This window comes from Chenopodium quinoa, unplaced genomic scaffold (genome assembly GCF_001683475.1).
Source record: "Chenopodium quinoa cultivar QQ74 unplaced genomic scaffold, ASM168347v1, whole genome shotgun sequence".
NCBI lineage: Eukaryota > Viridiplantae > Streptophyta > Magnoliopsida > Caryophyllales > Amaranthaceae > Chenopodium > Chenopodium quinoa.
This window is the reverse complement of record NW_018742879.1, coordinates 2,869,806-2,897,691: the sequence shown is the minus strand read 5'-3', so window position 1 is coordinate 2,897,691 and position 27,886 is coordinate 2,869,806. Positions and strand designations below refer to the sequence as shown.

Genomic DNA, 27,886 nt, shown 5'->3' with positions numbered 1-27,886 from the left:
TTTTATGGGAATTAAGGAAGTTGGAGAATCTTTAAAACACATGATTGGGAAGTACAAATATGTATGTAGGGTTAGCGAGAGATAGAGAAAAAATGAAAAGGTAGTTAGTAATTACTTAAGAGAGGGAGAGAAAAAGTGTTGAAAATGATGTCAAAAGTAAAAAAGAAAAATGATGACAACTCATCAAAAAGAGTGGAATGTTGTCAAAAAGTACATTCATTAAATAGAAATAGGCATGTAGTTTTGGTTACCCCGAAATGGAATACAAGGATGTAGTTATGTGACGGAGGGAGTAACATAATATAGCACCCATTTACCATATTTTATAAATAATTTTTACTCCTCTGTTTTGTAATAACCACAATAATCGACTATGTATAAAGTCTTAGGAGAATCATAGGATGGATAGAGTGAAGGATAGCTCAAGTAATTATTGCTTCTCTCCACATTCTATAGGAGATCCTGTGATTGAAAAGTCATAAGGTGAAGACAAAAAAAGAATTTTTATAATATAATAAAATATTGTTAGTAGAAGGAAGAAATAACAAATAATTAAAAAAAAAAAAAGGGTAGCTTGTTAGTGAGGATGATATGATATCGAAATAATAAATTAATTGTGAAAGTTGGAGTTAGTAAGAGTGAAATAATAAAATAGCAATAAGTCCTTAGTAAATGAACATACTCTCTATAGAAGAAAAATACTCTATTAAATTATTACGTATGTATTACGAAATAGACAGAGTATTTTGTAATTTCTATTGGCAGTTTAACTTTAGATTGACGAAAATAAAAGAGGTAGGGGTCAAAAACTCAAAACATCTAAAAGTTGATGTACCTATCAACAATTTGCATTGTGACAAAGACTTGCTAAATATAGCAAAGCACATCCATGTGAAAACTGAAAACCCTATGATATACTCTAATCGCTTAGACTTGGATATAGTTCGTACTAAGTACTAACAAGTGAACAAGCAACAAGCCAACCAAATTTGTCACTGTACTCAAGGGATGAATCTACGGCCTAAAAAGAGCTTGATTTACAAATTACAACATGAGTAATGGTGCCCACAACCCATCCATGGGTCAACTATGACATTATCGATCGGTTTTATCTCTATTATTATATTCCGCACCAAATATGGAGAATGTACTTCGTATATGAAGTTAATTTTTTTTGTAACTATGCGCTATCATTCTTTTTGGTCCATATATACGGAGTCAGTACTCCTATCACAGATTGATTTATGGAATTAATTCATTAAACCTTCTATGAATTTGTAATAGTTCTACCTTAATTTTGTGGTCTTGTTATCTTGTAGCTTATCTTTTATACCCGAGCATCCAGTCAATCTATCTACGAATGATGAAGGGATAAACTGTGGTGACAAAGGATCGATTAAAGCGAAAATCAGCAGATGAATGTGGGTGATGCTTAATACAAACCCAATCTATTGACATCGCTATATACAACAAGCATTATCATACGGAGTACATAGTAGGATTAGTTATTTAAACCATACATAATGTTTTGCAAATACATTAGGTCATTTCTAAGTTATGCAAAGAACAAGAGAGGGGGAAGTTCAAAAATAACACAGCTGTTGCCTTAGTACTTGTACACAAGTTCCAACTAGGCATTTGGTGCGAGATGCCAAATCCATGAGCCAACAAACTCACAATAGTTCTAGTTTTATACCTCGTTTATCTTTTAAAATTGCTTTGTCCACACCACAATACTAAGAAACATACTGGTATTTTGACATGAGTACAACATTCACAGGACGTTTGTTACACGAGAGTAGGAGTTAAGGGATTCGAGAGTGGGAAATGGATTGAGAATTTAATAAAATATTGATCGTCGTTTGTTTGGTTGGTGATGAGGATTGATTGGGAATAAGTATCAAGTTGTAATTACACTCATACTAATTTTATATCTTTTTACATTAATTAGTGGCAAAATAGGTCTCAAGTATCAATTAACTTAGGAAGGTCTTAACTTTAGGGGAGTCCTCAAAATAGTCCCTAACATGTTTTGTCCGGTTTGATAGGTTAATAATTCCACATGTCTTGTTTTCATTAGTTGTAGTTAAAAATAAAAATCATCCTCCAAAACCCACCCCCTCCCTTTAGGCCTTGTTTTGTTCACCATTAAACAATATAATTCAGAAAAACAAACCACTAAATATTCAACACATGGTAATTTAACCGGTTTACCCGATCATAATTAGTTAGGGATTGTTTTAAGGACCCCAAAAATTAAGACCGTCATGAGTTAATTAAAAATTAGGACTTTTTTTTTAAGAAAAAAAATGTTCATAGTTAGGACGGGTAGTAATATAAATTCTCTATAAAAATTAAAACTCATAACTATTACCATACTCTCCTTCTCATAAACCAGCAAGTGTGACCTAGACCCATCTTACGATTAAATAATACCTAATAGAGCAGCTCCACAATACAAACAATGAAGATTGCTACTTATAATTAATGAGAAATCTACCTACATAGAACACACTGGTTTTTTTAAAACTTACAATATTTTTTTAATGCTTGTATGTATAAAACTTTGACTATATATAATTTTATTTGTTAGAACTGTAAAAAGTTAATACTTCAAAAATACATGTTAAGACGAATCTAATATGATCCTCATAAATACATTTTACCAAATTTCAATAGATATCAGGAAGTCACAATAGAAAGGGTAAGAAGTTTTGGGCAGACAAAATTTCAACCAAAACATTAAAATGCACAATATGGTATCTTTCTGGTAGATAGTAGCCATCCAAAATATAAATGCTCAAAACACACACATTAATGGACATGTGTGGCTTGGCAAGCTTAATCATCAATTTATCATAGTTAGTAATAACTAAAGTATTCATATTATGTAAGCAAAAAATTAACAAGTCATATGTTATTAATATAGCTCCTCTTGTACATTGCATATGCACTAAATTGCTAACTTCATTCACCTAAATCAAAATAATTAGTGAAATTGTGGGCTTTGACAAAAAAAATCTTCATTTATTTAATAGGATATGGCCAACTTTTGCTGTGGGCCCATAAATTGTACTGTACCGAAACACATGGGCCCATGTCCCAAAACCTTATTCCTATTTGTGTTAATTATGTCATTATCATCCACTTCCTTTATAAACAACCCTTTTGCACCATATGAGTCATAATAATCTACAAGTGCAACCCCTAGCATAAGCAAGAAGAGTATAGCACAATAGCTTTGTGGTGATAACAATGTCATCGAGTCGAATATTGTTAGCATCGCGATGTGCTACTGAAGATGAGATTAGTGAACTAGTCTTCAAACTGCAAGCATTGCTACCAGAGAGAAGGCGTCAGCATTTAAGGAGGGTATGTAAAGAAACCTACCCAAACCTCATTTCTAAGCTTATTGTGTCTGAAAATGCATGAAACCTATTGTTTTCACTATCTCAAAAAGAATTTTGTTTTGTCGAGCTTCCAATCGTTTTAGTATTCTAGCTACTACAAAAAACATAACAGGCCATTCTTCCTCTTCATGCAACCATAAACAATCACAACAACAATAACGATAATTACAAATGGCCTTAAGAATGTACAATGGCTTTATGCCTTGTGTTAGCAACGACGTACTACGTTTAACCTTTAGTCTAACTATATATGTTTATCGTCGACTTTCGTCATAGAATACAATAAAAGTACTACATGCACATACATGATGCAGATGTGTATATAGTTCATTCTTGATTTCTTGTGCTGATTAATGATAACATTTTGATAATCTGTATGTTAAGGTTTCAAGAGACGAAGTTCTGGAAGAAGTATGCAGCTACATCAGGAAACTTCACAAACAAGTAGACGACACGAGTGAAAGAATTTCACAGTTGCTGGCTTCTGCAGACCTTGATGCAGATGTTCTTAGATCCCTCTTGCAGCAATAATCCCTCCTCCAGTCCTCCTCCCTCTTTGTTGGTGTAATTTATAAATTGTTGGTGTAATTAAAGACAATATTATACCTATGTAACCTTAATTGAAGTACAGAAACATATTAAAACGAAAGAAAACTGGACTTTTGTACATTTGTCTTGTTCTTAGTAAACATGACAGTACATGCTTAAAATATAGGTCGGGACATTCGGTTTTAAGAATAGTCTATAGAAATGTATGTTAAGTTGATTATATAAAGTCCACCAAATATATTAATATCCTGATTATCAATCAGTTTTTAGATATCAATCTATAAATCTGTAAGACTTCTCCAATAAAAAAAAACTTTAAAACTTTAGTCAACCAGATACCTTAACTAATCAAGTCTTAATAGGGAGAGTGCAAAAGACTTCAGATCAATTCGCCACATCTACTTGTTATTACCATGATACAATTTTTTTTTTTTTTTTTTTTTTTTTTTTGTAAATAGTTCTACTATGGTACATTACTACTCAGTCTTCAACTATGACTTGTTAGTTTCCTTCAAAAAAAAAACAATGACTTGTTAGTTTGGTGACGCACGAGGTTATAAATACCAATTAACGAAAAGCAAAGCAGCTTGTCGAAATTTCTCATATTACGCACGAGGTACATTACTAATCAGTCATGTGAATATTATAAGATTCATCTCAATGTGTTATAATATCAACTTTTCATACTTTTTGTTAATACAATAATACATAATTAAAGATATTGATGAATAAAAAAAAACATCTCAAAAGACCGCACAGATATAGGGAGTAAAAAATCTATTTTGCAGCAAATTCTACAATAATTCTAATGACAGAATAGGGTACAATAATTCTAATGACAGAATAGGGTAATAAGATTATAAGACGACATAGACTACAAAAAATGGACTTCTACATGATCAAATTATTCACTAATCCTAAGGATACTTATCCTGAAGCAAAATCCCAAAGAGAGAAGCATTAACAGATAACAGAACCGTGAAAGATGCAATATAGCAAGGAGACCTTAAAAAGGACCAGCCACAGTATAGAAACTATACCGTCAAAGAAGCATAGCCATACTTACTACAGCTATGTTCAACAAAAATAGAACCAACATGAAAAAGTATTTGCTCATTAGATCTGTCACGTATGTTGATCAGAAAAGCTCACTTAACACTGGTTATATTTCACAACTCCAGAGCAAGTCACAACATCAGGCCTTCTATAGAAATTCCAAAGCTTCCAAAATGACCAGAAGTTGAAGATGTTCCAAAATTACATGGCAGCTGCTGGAATGACCTAACTGCAGATCGGAGTGTAATTATAAATGTGGAAATGCTTCATTAATTATGGGAATTACTGATAGTGAATTCATATGAGTGAAGGCATGAAGCAGTTCTCAAGAGAAAAGGGTGTTGTCTTTTTGAAGGATCGAGATGCATTGCAGAATATTAAATACAAACAACGCTTTCAGGAAATTAAAACAGTTTGAGGTACATAAGATGTAAGAATTCCAAGTCTTTAAACAAAACACCGAGTAACTTCTCATGGATCATATTATACAAAGGCAACTAGAGTCACAGTCACTAGTCATCTTACCACATAAATTTTTAAAAGATGTGTACAAGTGAAATACAAGCCAATCCAATTCCTGAGCATAATCTGAAAACATTAATGAACTCATGAAGTGAAATACAAGTCATCTCTGTTGCGTGATCCAAAAGTATCTCATATTAGAAAGTGAAATCATGAAGTCACAAGATCCCTCAAAAGGAATAAAAATCACCTCCACACATCTCATCACTATATTCTATAGCGAAAATGGCAACCAATAAAACAATGTTTAAGCCCAACCTTCTCCCTCATTCTTCCAATTTCTCAGCCTATACCCCCAATCAAATCGGTCCAGCCCCATTTGTCTACTCCAACACTCATTACTCCACCAATGTTTAAGCCCAACGTTCCTTCTCCCTCATTCTTCCAAACTCAAATTTGACTTCACTCAATCAAGACCCACTTCTCCTACCAAACTTCTGCTATCTGAATTCTACAGCCTGGCAGTTTCCTGCAACCTCCAAGAACACTTCACCATAGCTTTGCCAGCAAGGAAAGCAAGAGGCCTTACCAATGAGGCATTGGAAGGACAATGGACGCCAAGCATCTGTTGCAAAAATGTCATTGTTCATCTCTGCCAAGGTTGGGAACTTAGCGCTAGTTACTATCAACAACCAAATTCCACTTACTACTATTCTGCAACTAACTCACAAGGCTAAAGCACAACACAATCTCACTCCGGGTCATCTAATAGCTCCCAAGATCATGACACTAGATTCTTAAGAGACATTAGGAGAAATAACCACTGAGGAGCTCAATAGGTTATGGAAGCCGGGCATCAAGGATGATAGTGACCATCATTGTTGAGGCCGGATACTAAGTGCTGATTTTAAACCACCTTGAGGACAAGGTGGAAGTTTAGGGGGCCAATATTGTTGATGTAAAAAATAGATAAATGAAAGCAAAAGATAAAGCTTAACAAATAATAAACTGATATTGCTTCTTCATAATTCTACATGATAAAAAACTGAAGTACAAAAGAAATTCTATCATTTAAATAGGCTTAACACTAAGCACAACTACTTCCTAATATTAAGGCCCACTAATGACAAACTACCACTCAAATTGGAGAAGCATACTCCACGTACTACCACTAACAATTCTTATCAACTAAATAACAAATTCAATTGACTCCTAAGATTAAGCCACTAACTACCTGAGGAATAGGAAACAATAACCACTAATTATTTTGAAGCAATACACCAACAAAGGGTGAGAATTACCATCTATGAAGTCTCAACATGAGGACTTTGTTTAAATCTCAAGAGTTATGGGACATTGTGGAGCAAGGGTATGAAGAGCTGGAGGAGGTTCCGACTACACCGGATCAAAAGTTGCGAGAAAATCGTAAGAAAGATGCAAAGGCTCTATTGTTCATCCAATCGACATTGGATGATGAGATTTTCCCTAGAATTTTCGCTACATCTTGCTCCAAGCAAGCATGAGAGATCATCAAACAAGAGTATTTTGGTGATAAGAAGGTAATTATTGTAAAATTAACTCTTCGTACACAATTTGAGAGTTTAACAATGACAAATAAAGGATCTATGCAAGATTATTTGTCTAAAGTGTCCTCAATCATTAGTTAAATGAAAATATATGGTGATTATATCTCAAATGAGACAATCGTGGGCAAGGTATTAAGGAGTTTGAACATTGATTATAAGCATATTATGACTGCAATTTTAGAGTCTAAGGACATCAACTTATACATTTGATGAGTTGATGAGTTCTTTGATGGCTCATGAGGAGAGAATGGATAAGTGTGCTAATGAAAATGTCGAAGAGAAAGCCTTTCAAGTTAGAGGAAAATTGTCGGATGATTGGCATTATGATGAAGGTCGTGGTCGTGGTCGCGGTATGGGTAGTCATGATGGAAGTGGTCATGGTTATGGTCGAGGTCGTGAAGAAAGTGGTGGTTGTGGTCGAATTGAAGGACGTCAATCTATGTTGAGTAGCGTTCAATGTTACTATTGCAAAAGGTATGGTCATAAAGAAGACCGTTGTTGGGATAAACAAAGAGATGAGCAAGGTGAACAATCTAACTATGCTAAAAAAGGTCGAAGAGGAAGAGACTAGGCTATTCTAAAATCTAGTGTCGTGGTTGTGTCGTGAAAGTTGGGGTTGAGGTACCTTGAGTGTCAAGATCGTTAAAGCGTGTCGAGTTCAAGTCGAAGTCCATCGTCGCAATATGGCTGTTAAAGTAAAGAAGTTGCATGTGGCTTTGAAACAAGGGGGTGTGTTGGTGTATTGCTTCAAAATAATTAGTGGTTATTGTTTCCTATTCCTTAGGTAGTTAGTGGCTTAATCTTAGGAGTCAATTGAATTTGTTATTTAGTTGATGAAAACTGTTAGTGGTAGTACGTGGAGCATGCTTCTCCAGTTTGAGTGATAGTTTGTCATTAGTGGACCTTAATATTAGGAAGTAGTTGTGCTTAGTGTTAGCCTATTTAAATGATAGAATTTCTTTTGTACTTCAGTTTTTATCACGTAGAATTATGAAGAAGCAATATCAGTTTATTATTTGTTAAGCTTTATCCGATCTAATCCAAGTTCGATTCTAAGAAAAAAAAAAAAAAAAAAACACATACACACATACACATTAAAAAAAAAAAATGTCGTGAGTGAAACAAGGAACACCGTCTTATTTCATTAGTGTTTGTCGTAGTATTATTCGAGTAAGTTTTGTGAGTGAGTAAGCATGACAAATGGTTGTATAAACTCGTCGTCGCAACCCTTAATTCCAGTTTTTAAGGGTGAGAATTATCATCTATGAAGTCTCAACATGAAGACTTTGTTCATGTCCCGAGAGTTATGGGAATTGGTGGAGTACAGTTATGATGAGCCGAACCCGGCACTGGCTATTCCCGATCAACATTTACGGGAAAATCGCAAGAAAGATGCAAAGGCTTTATTGTTTATTCAATTGGCAATTCGGCATTGGAGGATAAGGTTTTTCAATGAATTTCCGCTGCGTCAACATCCAAGCAAGCATGGGAAATTTTGAAGCAGGAATATTTTGGAGATAAGAAGGTAATAGCTGTCAAATTACAAACACTTCGTAGTAGCTTTGGAAGTTTGGCAATGCAAGATAAATTTTTTTTTTATCTAGAGTATCAGGAATTTATGGTGATACTATCACCAATGAAACAATTGTGAGTAAGATGTTGAGAGCTCTTAACAAAGTAAATAATTATAAGCATGTTGTCACTGCAATATTGGAAATCTAAGGACTTGTCAACTTATACATTTGATGAGTTGATGAGTTCTTTGTTGGCTCATGAAAAAAGAATTGATATGAGTAATGATGAAGGAGAAGAAAAGGCATTCCAAGTGCAGGCTGGGATGATGGTCAAGGTAGGGGTGGCTTTGGTGGTCGCAATCGTGGTCGTAGCATATGATGGTGGTCAAGGTAGGGGTGGCTTTGGTGGTCGCAATCGTGGTCGTGGTTATGGTCGTGGTGGTGTTGGTCCAGACCGTGGTCGAGAAGAAAGTGGAGGACATGGTCAATCCGCAAGAAATATGAGTAATGTTCAATGTTACTATTGCAAAAGGTATGGTCACAAAGAAGACCGTTGTTGGGATAAATAAAGAGATGAGCAAGGTGAACAATCTGACTATGCTCAAAAGGTCGAAGAGGAAGAGACTAGGCTCTTCTAAAATCTAGCGTCGTGAAAGTCGGGGTTGAGGTACCTTGAGTGTCAAGATCGTTAAAGCGTGTCGAGTTCAAGTCGAAGTCCATCGTCGCAATATGGCTGTTGAAGTTAAGAAGTTGCATGTGGCTTTGAAGCAAGGGGGTGTGTTGGTGTATTGCTTCAAAATAATTAGTGGTTATTGTTTCCTATTCCTTAGGTAGTTAGTGGCTTAATCTTAGGAGTCAGTTGAATTTGTTATTTAGTTGATAAAAATTGTTCCCGCTGCCAGCCTGGATACAGGAGGAGGGTTTCGGTAGGCAGTGACAGCTAGTGTAAAACTTTGTCATATCCCATGACATGCCAAACCGATATTTAAAACTTTGATTGATTGAGTTGATAAAAACTATTAGTGGTAGTACGTGGAGTATGCTTCTCCAATGTGAGTGGTAGTTTGTCATTAGTGGGCCTTAATATTCGGAAGTAGTTGTGCTTAGTGTTAGAAGGGAGGAAACTAGGAAAGCCACGTGAAGAGCATTATATATATATATATATATATATATATATATATATATATATATATATATATATATATATATATATATATATATATATATATATATATATATATATAGAAAAGGTAGAAATTGAAAAGTGAAAGAAGAAAAATTCAAGACGGGAGGAAAAAAACAGATTCGACCAACTTACCTCGAAGAACCACCGGAGAAGACTAGCCGGCAACCTAATGATTTTTTTTCCAATTGCTTAACAAATCGTGAATTAGGGTTTCTTAAATTTAGGGTTTTCAATTCGAGGGTTAAATTAAAGTAAAATTGATTCAATTGACTTAGGGCTTTTGCTCGAAATTGTGAATTAAAGTCGGGTAAGATTTAATTTGGAGTTTTTTTCCGGATTTTTCTATAATTTCAACTTAGATCTTATCTTTCTCTCGGCTTTGAACAAAAGGCTTTGTAGGACCCTGCGCCTGCTTTGGTTGAAGCGCACTGGTACGCGCTTTTGTGAGCCTTGCGCCTAGGCACGCTTTTTAAAACTAAGGTCATTAGTGGGCCTTAATATTAGGAAGTAGTTGTGCTTAGTGTTAGCCTATTTAAATGATAGAATTTCTTTTATACTTCAGTTTTTTATCACGCAGAATTATGAAGAAGCAATATCAGTTTATTATTTGTTAAGCTTTATCTTTTGCTTTCATTTATCTCTTTTTTACATCAATAGGTATTTGTAATAGACTAACCTAAAGAAGGGTAGTATGGGTATCCTAGTAATAATACTTTACTAGGTTAATAGTCCTTACTTCTTAGTATATATAGAGAGGGAGGCAAAGAAAATGGGAGGCAAAAATTTGTGTTCAAGGGAACCTTAAAAAGTCATGCCTCAAGCCATTGTTAAAGAGAGATAGCCTTGAGCTATTTTGAGAGTGAAAGCCTGAAGTTATTAAATCTTTTGTAAACCTTGCCATTTTCAATCAAAATTCAAGCTTTAATCTTTATTTACTTGCATTGTCAAATCTGAACTATTAAACTAGAAAATCAGTCCATTACACAAAGTTGAAGAATGCAATGGTGACCAGAGAAACCTCATTTAGGCAACTCATTTTATTGTAATTGTAATCACTTGATGTCGTATAATAAATCGGTGTATAAGTGTGTCAAAATTTCAATACATCCTTATCCTTGATCCCCATAAATAAGTAAAAAAAGGTCAAGAACCATAATCTAAAGGAGCCCCAAGTAGGCAACTCCCACAAGTATTGAAACTAGAATCACAACATCTTATAGCACACAAATGTCTCTGTGCATTGGAACTAACCAACCCAACCCTATCCCTAATTCCCTATTGCCGTGAAGGAAGTCAAAAGAATCATTATCTAAAATCATCAAATGCAAGGTATTTACTACTTATTAGCAGCCGAAAATAACAAGAAACTATTGAGGTTAAAGCATTTATATAAGAGGATCAGAAAACAGGGTGCCATAGGAACCAAAAGACCCCAACAGAAATCATTCAGTTGAGGAATTCATGATAAGAAGGTACAGAGTAAGTTACAATGGGAATCTTACAATTTGGAAAAATTCTCCATCCTTACAGTGAAAAACAGAAAATAGCAACAGAAAACGAAAGGGCTAAACGACTAATCACAAAACATAAAATACTCAAGCTCAATATCTTGATCCTCTGCTAATGCACACCAGAGAGGCAGAGACTAAGGAAAAATTCACTATGACTTTCAGTCATATTTTAATATTTTCACCATTATAGATTTTTCTATAAAGAAGACATTGCATACATACCCACAAGCACCAATCTGCTTTCTATATAAGCATAGTGTATTACTTAAAAGCCTTCCCCACATAACTCAAATGCATCCATTGTCGCGACCTTCTCAAAAAAGCCTTGGTGAGCAGCACTTAAATAAGCTCAGCCTCTAGCTCCTGATATAACTCACTTCCACTTCCTACCAAAACTAAGCATGATTGCCTTCACTATAAGCTCCCAAATCATGAACAGCCATTTGATCATCACACTCATACAAAGCACTCCCAATTAAAATATGAACAGAAACACCCAACAATCAGACTAAGAACTTCATATATATGGGGCAAAATATAACCAAAACTAATAACTAGGCATGTAAAACTAGAGTACTAGACCAACCTCTGTTTGTAAAACCAAAATGAAAATGATTCATGACATTTCAGTACGACTAGCAGCCTATGTCATTTTGATTTCAGACCCCTCCTCCATTAATCACCCTACCTTATTCTCTTAATATTCACCCCTTATTTTCAAAATAAAACATCCAAAGCTTCCTAAATTCGACTGCCTTGAATCAAACTCAACACTTTCAAATCACTTCCTTCATATCAAACACCAAATTTAGGAAATTTTTAAGCAATGCCAGTCACAAAGAACTCCACTAATCACTAAACTGAACTGAACAACCAAAATTCACCAGAGAAACGAAACGATAATTATAGCTTAATTATAATTTAAACATTCTCAATCACAAAAAAAGAACCCCACTAATCACTGAACTGACCTAAACAACCAAAATCCACCAGCTTAAATAAAAATAACTACAAAACCAAATGATAATTATAACTTAAACATAAAAAAACAACCTCAAAATTATAACTTTCTTCGTATAATCACAGCCTCACAGGAGCAGCAAATTCATATCAAATCAAATTCACCAAAAACAAAAAATTTACCAAATTATCCAACAAAAAACAAAAATCAAACTTACCCAAAATGAGAGGATCCTAGATAAGGCGATTCTTCTTCTTAGGACAAGCAGTCTTATACCCACCTTTAGTAGGCTTACCCCAAGGAGAAACAGATAAATGCCCTTTACTTTTCCCTTCACCACCACCATGAGGATGATCAATAGGGTTCATAGCAACACCACGAACCACCGGCCTTCGTCCAAGCCACCGACTATTCCCAGCTTTCTTGAGCTTCTTCGCCCCATGAGATGGGTTCGAAACAGACCCAATTGTAGCGCGACATCGAGTATCAATAAGCTTGCTAACCCCAGAAGGGAGACGAACCAGGACGCGGCGAGTGGACGAGGGTTCTTTGAGGATTTTGGCAACGGTGCCGGCGGAGCGGACGAGTTTACCCCCTTCACTGGGGCGGAGCTCGATGTTGTGAATTAGGGTTCCGATTCGCATCATTGAGATGGGCATTGAAGTGCCGATTTGGGAGGCGAGATCGTTGGTTAGGAGATAGTCGGCCATTTTTGGGGGTTTGGTTTCGTTGATCGGGGTTGAGGAGGAGGAAGAGAAGGTGCGGCGGAGGGTGGTTAGGATGGTGGTGCGTGCTCGGAGGAACGCCATTTGTGGCGGAGGAGGAGGAGGAGAGAGTTGCGAGTGTGGTTTTGGGTTGGTGCCAAAGTGTGACTGAGTGTGTATAGGACCTATAGAAGGTGTTTGTTTTGAGGGATACAAAGAGGAGGACAGAGATAAAAGGAAAGGGATTCAAATATTCGTTTAGGGGGATAGGAATAACATAGGAGAGAGGGATAGGGATAAAAATACAACTTATTTCTCCAAAATAATAATTAGGGGGAGATGGTATAAGGGTTGGGGACAAAATATAGGAGGTAAAATACATTTTTACTCTTAATTAAAGAAAGAGGAGATATTTGAATAAGGGCAGTTAATTAACTTTCTTACTTATCCTAATATAATTCCCAATTCATACCAAACAAAGATCAATCTCTTTTTTATCCTTATCCCACCTACTAATCCTCAAAACTTATGCCACCCTTTTATCCTACTTATCGCTATCCCTCATACCAAACACCCCGATAGGGGTAACTCAATGGCAAAATTGTAATTTTAACCTAGAGGTGATCATTGGGCGGGCTAGAGCTAAAAAATTTGCCCATTTTCGGGTCGGGCCGGAATTTTTGTGCCCAAACCCGCCCAAAATGGTCGGGCCGTGCGGGCTTTTCAGGCCATTTTCGGGCCGGGCCTAAAAAAATCAACTAAATATGCATAAAAACGCATTCCCAAACCCGCCCAAAAAAAAAATCGGGGCGGGCCATACTTGATCAGGTCTATTGTAACCCTTTGTTCACTATACTTTGTTAATGCCGAATTAAAATTATTTTTACTAAACTGAGTTTTTTATTTTTTTAGGCTGAATTTAAATTACTTATACTAAATTCAAATTAATTTTTCTAAATTGAAATTATTTTTTACTAAACAGAAATATATTCAGACCCTGTTCACTTCATCTTAAAAAAATATATTTTGTAAAAATAATTTAAGTTCTAAAAAAAATTCAATTTAATAAAAATCAGTAATATCAAAAAAGAAATATAACAGAGAATCAATAAAAATAATTCCAGTCTAGTAAAATTAATTTAAGTTCAGTAAAATAATTTAAATTCAGCAAAAATAATTTCCGTTTAGTAAAAATAATTTGAATTCAGCAAAAGTAAAGTGAAGTAGTGAACAGGGTTTTATTCTTTAAAGTTACTGATTTTTATTGAGCTGATACTCCCTCTGGTTTTAAATATTTGCTTCACTTTTCATTTCCGGCCGTTTTTAAATACTTGCTCCATTTCCTTATTTGGAAAGCTTTTACAGTATTTAATTCATTTATTTCATCTAGTGGACCCAACATAAACCATATTTTATTAATTTCATATTCTCTCTCCTCCAACTATCTCAACTACTTTGCTTTTTACAATTTTTTATTATTCCACTAACCCCACTACCTCCATATTTTATTACTTTCTCCAATTTCTCCTAAAACTCTGCGCATGGAGAAATGAAGCAAGTATTTAAATACGGAGGGAGTATTATTTTTATTGAACTGAAATTATTGAAATAATTTTTTTAATATAAATTATTTTCACTGAACTGAAATTATTTCTTAAAATATTAATTTTTTAAGGTGAAGTAAACATGGCCTATATAAACGCGTAATTTTTGCAATGTTTATAAGTAAATCCATTATTTGAGATAGGGTTCGAGGTGAAACTGTTGCTTTAAGTAGCGAGTTGACCGATTTTGCCTCTTTGTTTATCATGAAGATAAGCAAGGGCTCCCTCGATGGAAAGAGGTTTGGTTTTTTAGCAACAAAAACTAAAACGAACGATGACTTTACTAAAAATGGCATAAATATATGAAACTTATTTAACCTATCTCAATTGATCAAGTCAAATTTATATGAGGTCTAATTTCCTCTTAAACATGTTTTTTTTTTTTTTTTTTTTTTTTTTTTTTTTTTTTTTTTTTAATATATCGAGCTGTGCACGTATTAAATGAGAAAAAGTGCCAAGCCATAAATTGAAACAATTTGAAATATTATCGCTAGAAATGTTAAATTTATATTGTACTATAAGTTTGATCTCCGACTTGAAAATCATATCCGAGATTGGAAATGTTAGAGATAAGCGGGTTCAAATGGCTTGATCACTACGTTCAAACTATCTTCGTGGAGATTGGATTTACTTTGTGATATACGTTTGAAACCACTAGCACTTAAAAACGAGTAAAGGGTGAGGGAAGATGTCCTTTAAAGATTGCTCCATATTATAGATGTCTATGGGATCACAACTTTACACTCACAAAAATTACTTTAAATTCCACCACTTTTCTCTCTCATTAATTCATTCAACCAAAACCTAATAGAGTAGAAAATAGACATGAAATAAGCAACTTTTCAAAAGCCGTCAAAAATCAAACCTTAGCCTTGAGTGGAGAAGGAAAAGAAGGTAGTAACACACCTTGAGTATACATTGAGAGAGGAATAAGGTGACACTCACATCTTAAGACATTAATTTTATTTTCTTGGAAACACGACAATTATGCTCAATTACTATGTATTAGATATTTCATCAACAAACAAAGTATAATTTATGAAGAACATCAATAGATTTACACGAATACATGATTTTTTTTTATTAGATATCAATAATTTTGCTATTTTGTTGCACCTTTCTCTTATAATGTAGTAGTACACCATCCAAAGGACCGCTAATAATAATACCCTACAAAATGTTCTTTATCAAGTATTTATACGTTGTTTCTACTTTGACAGTGATTGTCTCACACTCATATGGGATTGTAGGAACAACAATCATGGACGAAGCAGGGATCATGAGATAAGATAAACATACATTAGTATATTACTTATTAATACAAGTATGATTAATACACACTGCACACAAATCACCCATGCAAGGCATACCATAATTATGAGGTCAAAGTTTTGTAAAAACTCAAAAAATTAAAGAAGGGGGTGGTTGACCTACCTGTTTAAATGATTATTACAGTAATTACCTAAAAGGGAAGTCTCCACAATCCCATAGTGCTGGATGTGGAGCAAAAGTATCATTTTCTATATAATTTTCTTTCTTATTCATTGCTGATAAAGTGATAATTATACTTTAATACTTTATACAATGAATAATTGTTAATATTTTTATAACTGTCAAAGGCTGTATGTGTCAGATTAAAGCCTCAATATCTTTTTTGCTTTGCTCTTGTGATGTCTATTAACTTTAGCTAGGCTGAAGCTTGTGTTGCTTCTCACAATATCACATGAATAGTAGTGATGCACTTAACAAGCAACTCACTTAAGAATTCCTATCTTGGGATCCAAGCATGTAACTATATTAAGGTATAGATTCCACCAACATGTTTGTATTTAGAATACAATACTTGTAACTCTAAGAGTTTCAATATAGAGGATAGTCAGGATACCAACTATTTTACCGTAGTTGATAAGGTTCAAATTAGATATTATATTGCGACATGGGTATAATTTAATATACAAACATCATTGAGATAGAAGGCTAGAATAGTTGGCTAGTTCTCCGACTTTTAGAGGTCAAATCTCACCCACCTCATTATAGGAAGGATTTTCCTAAGAAAAAAAAAATCATACAAACATCATATCAATAAGGTAATGCTAAGATGTTATTAAATCATAGAAAAATAATGTATAAAGGTCACATTTGTATTATCAATTTATCACAAATATAATTATTTATTTTTGCTAAATTACACTTAAAGTATTTATTACTATTATTTTTTACAGCGTAGAATCACTTACCAAACAGACCGTTAGCTACTTTCTCCGTACCAAAAAAAATTACTAGTAAACTAGAACATCTCACCGTGGGTGGGTTGTAATTGTAAACATCCCTCATTCTTTACTGGGTGTTTGCCAGCCTTTATCCCTCTTTGCATTCTCTTCACATACAAACCCAATTGTCACATTTTTTTTTTTTTTTTGAGGAAACAAACCCAATTGTCACATCATTTCTCGAATGTAATTAATAATGGCGGAACCCTAAATTAATTGAATTAATAACGCTTACCTATAATTCTTTAACGTTCTTTTCAATAAAGGCGTGGGGTCTCCTCTATTCAATTCCCATTCCTCAAATTTCCTCTTTTGATTTAAAAAAACCAACAAAAAAAAAAACAATTTTTTTTCAATATTTTGGGTTGTAGAATTTAGAATTTATATAAAAAGACCCAGATTTCAATTGGGTTTTTATAGGAAGTTGCACATTTTGGTGAGAATTGAGAAGAAGAGAGAGAAAGTATGGCGTCGAACATAGGAATGATGGACAGTGCATATTTTGCGGGGAGGAATGAGATTTTGCAATGGATTAATAACAGCCTTCAACTTAATCTCTCTAGAATTGAAGAGGTATATACATTTATACTTCCTTTCAAATGTTTTTTTGTTAATTTGAATTTTATAAGAATTTTGGAATTTTGATATAATTCAAGTTTCTATTAGTTTTTCTCTCTACTGGGTTAATGGATTTTTGTAAATGTAGAAATGTGGTGTTGAAATTCTGTAGGGTGGTTTACAGATTTTGGTGTACATTGTAATTAGTTTAGGTAAAAAAAATGATTTTTGTTTTGTTTCTTTGGAGTAAAGTAAGCCAGCAATTATGTAGACGGGATTCGATCTCTGGAATTGAGTTCCACCTTCAAAACAAAAAAAAAAAAAATTTGCATATGTTGTTTACTGAGTACCTAGTTTAGTGCTTGGTTCCTTCTGTGTGAAAGTGCTTTTTCACTGTTTATAGATTTTTTGGGATACATTCAGTATGTATTCGATTTGTATTGGGTAATGTATGTAAAACTTTAACTAACTAAGCATGTTGGCATCCACATTATGAGTTTATGACCTTATTGACGTTATCCATTGGTTTTTGGTTAGAAGAAAAGTCTAATTAGAAAGTGCCTTAATGTTAGATGAAATTTAAGTTTAAAATTTAGGAACTAAAGAAAATGAGGCCATAATTGTCATTTAAGTTTAATATTTATTAATTATAGTAAGGCCAACCATCAAATCTGCTCTAAATGGGCAAATGGTATGCTTTAGACTTGCTGAAGATATATTCTTTTTGTGGAATGATGGGTTTGAATCCTTCAGTTGGTAGAAGTGGAGAACTGTGTGAATTGGAACGGTGGATAGTAAGATCTTATTGCGTTCCTTTAGTAACTTTGTTGGAGTTTTGGAGAGGAGTAACTAGGACCATGGCTGTTGAATGAAAGAAGATGTACGTGCTTAGATCATCAGATTCTCCGCTTTATTCCATCATTATTTCTGGTTTAAATAGAAGCACTAAAGCTGAATACATTACCGGAGTATTATTTATAAAAATTTATGTTTTTGTTTATTTGAATACAATGTTAGTGCTAGCTATACTGTCTGCTGGCGTAGTCTTTTTCCTCCCATAGGCCATAGCCATATAAGGTTTCAATATCCGGTTGTTACCTCATTCTTTTGAGTTTGATATGTTTTGACTCTTTCATGATAATTATAGTATATGGTGAATGTGTTCGCATCTTTTTCTTGTTCTCTCCGTCAAACATCAACATATTTTGTTTTACATTATGTATTTATGATGCGGTGAATAGGCTGCATCTGGCGCAGTGCAATGTCAAATGATGGACATGATATATCCAGGAGTTGTGCCCATGCACAAGGTATGAAGTTTTTTCTTTGTCTGATTTTGTTACAAAGCTTGTAATTCCATTTGGTATACCTTCAATGGAGTTGGTTTTGTTTGTAGGTAAACTTTGATGGCAAGACAGAATATGATTATATCCAGAATTATAAGATTTTGCAAGATGTTTTCAGCAAGTTAAAAATTGATAAGGTAATTATAGATGTTTCATGATTATCTTCTCATCAATATGCCCCCTTGTTCTTGATTTCTCTTCCCAACTTGCACAATGCGATATAATCTGATTGGAGCTATGAGACCGATATATGTACCTGCACTGCACTGTGGTTGCCTTGAATTACTATGCACAAGAAACATATGAATTGTCACTCAAAGTACTGTGACACCACAATTAGTCAGTTACCATGATTCAGTTGCATGAAGCTGCAGAACTCATTAGAATTAATTGCCATGAAAATAGAAGAATGCAATAATGCATGGTTATACTGTTCTGGTGATTAAGAGACATGTTACAACTCATTTGCGCATTAGTAATGAGTTATCATGATAATCTGATGTTTTTTCTGCAAATTGTGGGTTTCATACAAGGACATGAGGAATTCTATTAAAGGCTTCTTAGGAGTAATTGGCCCCTCTTGTTTTAGTGAAATAGGAATGAATAATGCACTACATGTTTTGTTGGATGTTTTTATACTCTTATTAGTCTCATATGTCAGTATCAATCAGATTTTCCAAGTAGTTGGTTTCATATAGGTATGTTACTTCCCGTTCCCAGCTGTAACCAAATTTTAAATTAGTTTGCATAATAAATGGAAGAGCATTTTTTGAAGTAGTTAATATGACTTTTTTTTTATTAATACTTTCTGTTGCTTGATACCAGCATATTGACGTTAATAAGCTTGTAAAAGCTCGAACTTTGGACAATCTGGAGTTTCTGCAGTGGTTGAAGCGCTATTGTGATTCCATCAATGGTGGAATGATGAATGAGTATGCAATCTTATTCTGTTTTTTATCCCATGAGTTGTGCTTTTTAATATCTAGTATCTACAATTGTATTTTTTTTCTAGTAAATTTATATTCCGTATTTTTTAAAATTTGTTCTTTATGCAGGAACTATGACCCAGTAGAGCGAAGATGTAAGGGTGGTAACCGACCTTTGAGGACCACACAGAAGAATTCAAAGTCTCTGCAGGGAAACAATTTGCCTAATTCTGGATCTGGTGATAGAGTTGGTCCTAGAAAAACTGCTGGTCAGCCTATACCTTGCTCTTTTTTCATACTCCCTCCGTCCCCTAATACAAAGCCTCATTTCCTTTTTAGGTAAACCAAAATACAATGCCTCTTTCTATTTAAAGGTTGTATTTTTTGACATTATTACCCTCTTTTTGATGAGTTGTCATCTTTTTTCCTTTACTTTTTTGTACTTTTAACATCAATTTCCAACACTTTCTCTATCTCTTCAATTATTCCCAACTACTTTTTCTTTCTCTCTATCTCTCTCTAACCCCACATGCACATATGTATTTTTAATCATTCGTTTTAAAGAATTTACAACTTTCTTAATTCCCGCACAATAACCAAAAGAGGCTTTGTATTAGGGGACGGAGGGAGTACCACCAAAATTTTCTTCCTGTTCTTATAGTTACGAGTACTAAGCATGTAGAATCCCTTGCATGTTTTACTAATGTCCTTTCTTATAGGCCTCAAACAAGGGAAGGCTCCTTCCCCTCCTGGTGAGGTCGACTCTTCAGAAGAAATTCAGAATTTGACTCAGGAGGTAAAAGTATTATCTTCAACTGCAGCAGCCCTGTTGCTTCTTTCATTTCATTTGCCCCTCTTCCGTAGGTTCCTTATTTTAATGCTTTCTTTAGAATTGGAAGTTCTTTTTCTGTTGTAATAATGCTGATTCTGGTGTATTGTATAATAGTTCTATTTAGCTACCTGTTAATTGTGCGATTAAGATGATTTAAAACTATTGATGCAGTGTCAAATGTATACCCTGGTTAACATACTAATGAGAAAGCCACTAAAGTAAAAGTTTGGGTCGCTTCTCCCACTCATGCCTGTGTTTGCATGCTTGGCTGCTGTAATTATATAAATCATTGCTTGAAGACCTTTTTATGCTTTTGATTTCTCCTTTCGATGTAGTTGTAATTTGAGTAAAAATGGTCACTTCAATTAAATATAGCCACATTCTGGCTTCTTTGCTAAACTCAACTTCTTCACACAGGTTACTGATCTAAAGCTTTCAGCGGACCTGTTGGAAAAAGAATGAGACTTCTACTTCGGAAAATTGAGGGATATTGAAATGCTTTGTCAAGCTTCTGAAGTGGATACTCTGCCGGTGAGAATCTGCTAAAAATACAATCTTTTCTCATGGTCACTCAGACTGATTGTTTATTATGTATATTGTCATATGGTATGTACTTCCTAGTTCCAATTTCAACACTGTGACCAGAAAGTTTAGCCAGTTTTAAGGAAGGGGCTTAGTAAGTTAGTAGGGTGCAGATGTAGTACTTGTATCAGGCTTTGCATAGTGTTTCTGTCACAATTAATGAGGATGTGAAGAACTTCTACTCCACTTAGTAGCTATGAGATTTTCCCCTTCTCCTTAAATTGTCCTGGTCTTAACTATCCCATGATGAAATTCCAGGATTTTATTGGCAGGGACCTTTTATATGGAGTAGGATAGTGATGGCTAGCACGGAAATCTGGTATGAAGCAATTTGCTGCTTCATTGTGAGTTTTAGGATTGAGTTGCGTGGTTAATGAAGTCACTGAGCCTTGTTACAGCATGGTCAGCTTTCATTTTTTCTTTTCCTTCTCAAAGTGTGTTGTCGATCAATATTTCTGGAATATATTCCTAGAACCATTCCAAAATCATTTTTTTTCCCCATTTAGAGGGCTGGGAAGTGTTTGATCTGCCAAATGAAACTAAACAGATTGATATGGTTAAAACTTTACTAAGATGTCTGAAATTGAGGGTCATGACTCCTGACTCCTGAGCCATATACTCGTATAATAATATAATATAGCTCCAAAAGATTGGGGTGTTACAGAAAAAAGTATTGATAAATGCATTTTTAAGTGTGGTATGTTGACAAATCTTAAAGTAATCTCTAGCTTATTTATTAGGGGTGTTTAAAGTGCTGGGGGAAAGAAGCTTGTCCACCCTTAAAAATTGAACGTTTGTTTAAATTACCTATGCTTTAGATTGCTTTCGGATTGGCTAACTGTAACGTTACTCCTGTGGTTGTCACCTGCTGCAGTTGGCTGTTGCGATTAAGAAAATACTATACTCTGCCGATGAGAACGAATCTGCGCTTTCTGAAGCTCAGCAACTTCTGTCAGCATCCCATGATTCTAGCGCAGCTGATCCCAAGGATGACAATTAGAGTGCAGACTGATGTGCTGTAGATGGTGGAACATTAACAAAGGTCACTCGGTTTTTGAAATGGCACAAGAGTTCTGAAGACATGCCCAGATATATCTATCCTTTATCATAACTATGTAATTTATCCGGGAAATGTATCATCAATGGAACTTTAGTTTCTCGTCAGAAAGCTCTTGTACTAGTATAACTTTGACCAAAACTATTTCTAGTTATCTATTGGTAAAACATAATTCGTATAAAAGTTTGATATCATGAAAATAGATAATGAAACTAATTTAACAATATTTTACTAAATCAGGCCCTGTTTAGCTATCTGTTTTTGTATGAAATTTTCTAATCAAAATTTATCTTAGTTTGTCTAAATATATCTAAACTTATTTTATTTAGTTTGAAGTTTGATCTTATCTAAATTTTTTGACTTGTTTGTCTGAAGTAATATGAAAATGAAATTTTCTGAAATAATCTGAAGTTGTCTGCAATTAACTTAATTTGTATGAAACTGTTTAAATAAAACTTATAGTTTGTGGAATCAAACTTTATTTTGTAGGAAATTGTCAAAAACTCCCTTGTATATTACTTTTTTTTGCGAGAAATTACCAAATAAAATAATAACAAACCTGACAAGAAACAACCTTTTACACAATTTTTTTTTGTACAAAAAGATAATGTTGACGGATTTTCATTCTTAAAAACTACAAGAAATTTTTTGTATATTACTTGAAAAATCCGGAGTTGACCAATAAAAAATAATTGTATTTGCTTCTCATCCTTCAATTTGGGCCATCTTATATCATTGTCATTTGTTTTGGAATATCAGCAAAGCTAAAATCTACCAGTTTAGTACCTCTAATATAATCAATTCAAGTGCTTCAAAAAAAAAAAAAACCGCTTACATTATGAATAAGAATCTCTTAGACTCACGCGAATATTCGCTTCACAAATTCACAAGAGATTTTACGAAAACTGGAAACTCAATTTACTTGACTCTACGTATCCAAAATAACATTACAATCACATTAGGCCATAACCTTAGTAGCCACTTTGAATTCGCATCATACTGAGTAGCACAAGAAAGTATAGACAAAAATGAGAGTGAAAGGTTGCAATGACAATGAATTTTGGGAAAGAATGAAAGGAAAATACCAGTCCTGGGAAACAATCAAGGTTAATGTTATCTCTGATCATATTAGCAGCAAAAGTGTTAGAAAGCATAAGCAACAAGGTACAAAATAGAAGGATGGCACCCCCTCCATTCTTCTTTTCTCTGTTAGGCTGCTCGAGTATTTCCAGACAAATTAAGACACAAGGATGTATCGTACAGCAATCTTAACTACTGTAAATCACTAAAAAGGATGAAAGGCCATCATAATTACACAATAAAAGACACCAAGCTAATTACAGAGGGGACAAACGGCTTAAAAAGATAACACATAGCACAAATTAAACTGTGGTCGAAAAAAAGTTTACATTATTGGGAAATCAGCAGACTGCAGCACTCAATAGTAGTGTTCATTCTCAAAAATGCCATAATCAGTCTTTGGCTTCGTACTTCTGTGATCAGCCTACCAAAATCAATAAACAGAACATATACGGTAAGTCAGTCATATTAGGTCAAATTCTATTCCTCGAGACATGTAACTTAATGGAAACAGAACTTCCCAAGACAAATTAATTGATACTTTTTTGTGCTAGATTTCAAGGGTAGTGCCGTAATGGGCAATCTATCCAACTAGTAATAAAATTGTAAAGCAGATAGTAAAACGTCTAAAAGTAGATGATTAGACTTCTTTCATGGCAAATTTACCTTGTCAATTAGATCTCGAAAAGCATCTGTTCCATTCTCCTGTATGTATTTTTCTGCAGCTGTTATAATATCATCCTTCTTATTAAAAACATCCTTCTTCCTTGGGACATACCAGATGTTGACAGTACGATTCTGGGCATTGACAAATGTTGGTCTCACAAAATGCTCATATACATATGCAGCTCCATTAAAGTAAGGTATGACCAGCCAGCAAGTCATAATCAACTTGGCATATGACCAAATAGGGATCCTGTAGATACGAATGCAATAACTTCATCAAGAATTCCCAATCAAGAAATATTATCAGGATATTATGATACAGTTCACCCATCTCGTGAATCCTGTAAGTTTTTGATTGCTTGCAAAGACAGGATAAGGTGTGCGGTCTGGCCACTGTCTGATTCTCATTGATTTTAGTCCTAAATTTAAGCAATTTGATCAGGTAGTTTAAGAGTAGCGTAACTGTCATAAGCTATTCAGGTAGTCCATTGTCATAAGCTACTAAGCTAGCTAGGGTACAGGAATATTTTTCAACCAAAATAAATCTACATGGTATTTAATTAAGACAAATTTCTGAGTTGGTAGTTTCTTTGATAAAATATAGAGCACCAGTTGGGGAGGTGGGGGGGTAGACGGGCAGTTAAAGCAGTTGCACCTACTGAAGTTCCGAATGTCTTCAGAAACACAAAAGACTAAAGAAATAGAAAGTAAATGTAATGGACTGAAAATCTGACTTCTATACTTTACTGATTAAGAGGAAATTTAAAGGGGAAAGCTTGGAAATTTGATTAAACAGATTTATGATTTCTTACATAAGGTAGTAGGTATAGCCTAGAAAGCTCATATTAGTGACTTTAGGTCACAACTCTCCAAATAGTGACTTTAGGTCACAGCTCTCTCAAGGATTCACTCCAAAATTCTGCCTACCTTTGCCTTTCCCCCCTCTTTCTATTTATACTAAAGATAAAGACTTGCCCCTCCTAAGGTTAGTCTATTACAGTGTAAAAGTAGTCCAACGAGAGCAAGATAATGGCAAAACGAGAATTTGAGCTTTCACAAAATGAGGCAAGCTGGGAATCTTCAGGAGCAACATGGATATTTAAAGACAACCAGACCATGCATGGTTGATGTTCCAAGACTTGTATGATTCTCAATATGCCTCCAAGATTTACCATTTCCTTTGCCAACCTTTTTTCAGTCCACTCAATCCCAAACAATCTTTAGATTGTGGAGGGGCTACCTGACAGTCAAAAATATGCTACAGATAACTCAGAAAACAAAAATTCTATTCCCAAATCCACATACACATAATTCGAAAAAGCAAATCCTGCCAAAGTTTGACCTACTCATATCAAACTCAAGACTCAAGTCAGCAGCAAATAATATTCCTTTGAATTTCAAAATACTAATAAAGTTCCTCATCAACATCAAGATTAACCTAATGCCTCAACTGATACTCCAACACAAGGCAGGGTAAGGAAGAAATAAATGGTCACAGCTGCCATCTATGGTCAACTGAAAATAGACTCTCTATTATTGTAGCTGTAAGGCAATGTACATCTGAATCCCTGCCTCTATTAATAATTGTGCTTAGTTAGAATCATAGAGGTAGTGTAATGATGTTTTAGACCATACTTTTCACGAAACATACAAAGTCTTGACTTGAGAAGAGTGAGATTAACAAAGAAAATCAGTTCAGTGTATGCTAGAATTATAGTGAATATGTGAAGACATGCTCCTATCAGCCGTAACTGACATTCCATGGACAGGATACTGACATCCAGATAACATAGCATTAAAGAGCAAAGACTTAGTTGATTACCAAGACGGCTTGCTTTAATCCACTATAGATGATATTTATCGTAGTATGGCATCGAAATAAACCAAAAATTTTCAGCTGAAAACAAAGAGATCAAAGCTAAGGAAACTTACCATTCAATAACCTTTGCAAAGGTAAGCTCAAAAAGAGTGATCATGGAATATAGAATCCAATAAGTGAGCCATTGCTGATCATCAATAGGAGACTTGGTTTCAATAGCTTTGATTGATGCATATCTAACAGAAAATCATAATTTATATCTTAAATCCATGTAAACCAACTAAAGTTGTTAATAACTGACTAGAATTTCGGACTCCTACTTTGTATATAGACAAATAAAACACACGGAATAGAAATTAGTTAAATAAACCTACTACTAGTTTGACTTGCACTAAGATGAGTATCAGCAATTCCAGGTCTGAATGAAATTGTCATATTGTAATTCTCATATCTGAGTACGGAGTACCAAACACCGAAATTTTTTACCAGGCGAAATGAATAGTCAATCTTTCCCATCACTATGCCTAACCCTCAGGATAGATCGAAGACCAGAAATCGTTATATAAAAAGCATCCCAATTCCATTATTTCATTAGCATTCATAATCGAAATAAACACTCAAATCTATCGCCTCAAACCAAAATCAGCACAACATAATGAAGAGTAAAGCAAAAATACTTACAAGGGATAAACAAGACTAACCACAGGCCTGTAACAACACAAACAAACCTTATTTTAGATACGATCACATCCAAAAAAAAAAAAATTTGATAATTTAAAAAAATTAACAATCATATCAAAAAGGGTTTTGCTACACATATAAGCATTAAAATTTATTAATATTATACGAAGTATAAATTTCGGAATGCATGACAAAATTGAGTGTGAACTTGTGGAGTTGGTTAACAATGAAACAGAAACCCAAAAACTGAGCAAGAAATTGAGGAAAATAGGCAATATTTTAACTAAAAAAAAGCGCAATTGGGTTGTCAAAATTTTATCAATTGTAAGCTTGACACTCCCAAATCACACAAAAATATCAAAAACAATCAAAATTACAACATTGAATCAGAAAACCCATGATCAGAGCAAAAGATTGAGGTAAAGATGGAATCTTTCAACAATACCAACAATTAAGCTGCCCAAAATTTACAATTGAAATCAATGATATGCTCTTCACTGCAAATTCACACAAGTTAACAAAATTACATGAAATCAAGCAATAATAATAGTCAAAAGTTTAAATCTTTCAATCAAATGAGTAATTAAATTGCCGTAAATTGTAAAAATTAGTGCAGAAAATAGCAAATTCCAAGCATTTAATGGTAATTTAACAGAAAAAAAGAGAAGAAAGAGAAAGCAGGACAAACCCAGCAAGAATATCGAAGTTCTGAAGCACAACTTTGAGAAAAGTAACACCCCCACTTCCTCCCATTTTTCTTGGCTAAAATGTATTCGGAGATTTTTTTTTTACAAATCTAGCAAATTTGGATTAATGTTAAGGATCTCTTGATAGGGGGCTTTAGTTGAGAGAGAAAAGCACAGATTTTGAGGCAAGAAAAGGAAAGAAAACTAAATGAAATATGAAAATGACATTATTATTCTAGAAGTATAAAAAAGGAAAAGAAAATAATGGTAAAGTAGGTGATTGATTGTGGAGCTCTTTCCCAAATTAAAGTCAAGAAGAACCGCAATTCCCAAATTGCAGCCAAAGTTTTAAGAATTCCCAAAGTACCGTCCACGTCACCGGTTCAGGGGGAAGAAATTTTAAATCCGGTCTACAGCAAAACCGCTACCTGAAGTAGCGGTTTTTACTAATAAACCGCTACTTCAGGTAGCGGTTTCTTTTTAATAAACCGCTACTTCAAGTAGTGGTTTTTGTTTAATAAACCGCTACTTCAAGTAGCGGTTTTCTAGCAGGTATAATTTCCTGATTTCACTTTCCTCTTTCATTTTCGTCTTCTCACCAAAATCCCATCCACGCCTTCCACTACTTGAAACCGCTACTTGAAGTGGCGGTTTATTGCAAAGAAACCGCTACTTCAAGTAGCGGTTTTAAACTAAGAAACCGCTACTTGAAGTGGCGGTTTATTGCAAAGAAACCGCTACTTCAAGTAGCGGTTTACCCTGGACCGGAAAAAAAAAAAACCGGTTTTTTAACCAGTGCTTACGTGGACGGTAGAATGGGAAAATAAAAAGATTTGGCTG

General features: G+C 34.4%; 3 protein-coding genes and 1 pseudogene across 3 annotated transcripts; 2 read left to right on the top strand and 2 right to left on the bottom strand.

Annotated features, from left to right (window-relative positions):
- Positions 1-3,162: 3,162 nt before the first annotated feature.
- On the top strand, positions 3,163-4,632 carry LOC110726484 (transcription factor PRE6-like). Its single transcript, XM_021905962.1, has 2 exons — positions 3,163-3,372; positions 3,795-4,632. Exons 1-2 carry the CDS (start codon positions 3,256-3,258, stop codon positions 3,939-3,941), a joined length of 264 nt encoding a protein of 87 aa, XP_021761654.1. The 5' UTR covers positions 3,163-3,255; the 3' UTR covers positions 3,942-4,632.
- A 176-nt stretch (positions 4,633-4,808) lies between these two features.
- LOC110726483 (60S ribosomal protein L2, mitochondrial-like) lies at positions 4,809-13,197 on the bottom strand. The gene is made up of 2 exons (XM_021905961.1): positions 12,453-13,197; positions 4,809-5,244 (listed from the first exon to the last, which is right to left on the bottom strand). Exon 1 carries the CDS (start codon positions 13,042-13,044, stop codon positions 12,469-12,471), a length of 576 nt encoding a protein of 191 aa, XP_021761653.1. The 5' UTR covers positions 13,045-13,197; the 3' UTR covers positions 4,809-5,244; positions 12,453-12,468.
- A 3,653-nt stretch (positions 13,198-16,850) lies between these two features.
- On the top strand, positions 16,851-22,364 carry LOC110726482 (annotated as a pseudogene).
- Positions 22,365-23,205: 841 nt separating this feature from the next.
- On the bottom strand, positions 23,206-27,258 carry LOC110726481 (HVA22-like protein a). Its single transcript, XM_021905960.1, has 5 exons — positions 27,049-27,258; positions 26,361-26,387; positions 25,793-25,915; positions 23,861-24,110; positions 23,206-23,618 (listed from the first exon to the last, which is right to left on the bottom strand). The coding sequence occupies exons 1-5, from the start codon at positions 27,111-27,113 to the stop codon at positions 23,553-23,555; spliced, it is 531 nt and encodes a 176-aa protein (XP_021761652.1). The 5' UTR covers positions 27,114-27,258; the 3' UTR covers positions 23,206-23,552.
- Between the last annotated feature and the right edge of the window lie 628 nt (positions 27,259-27,886).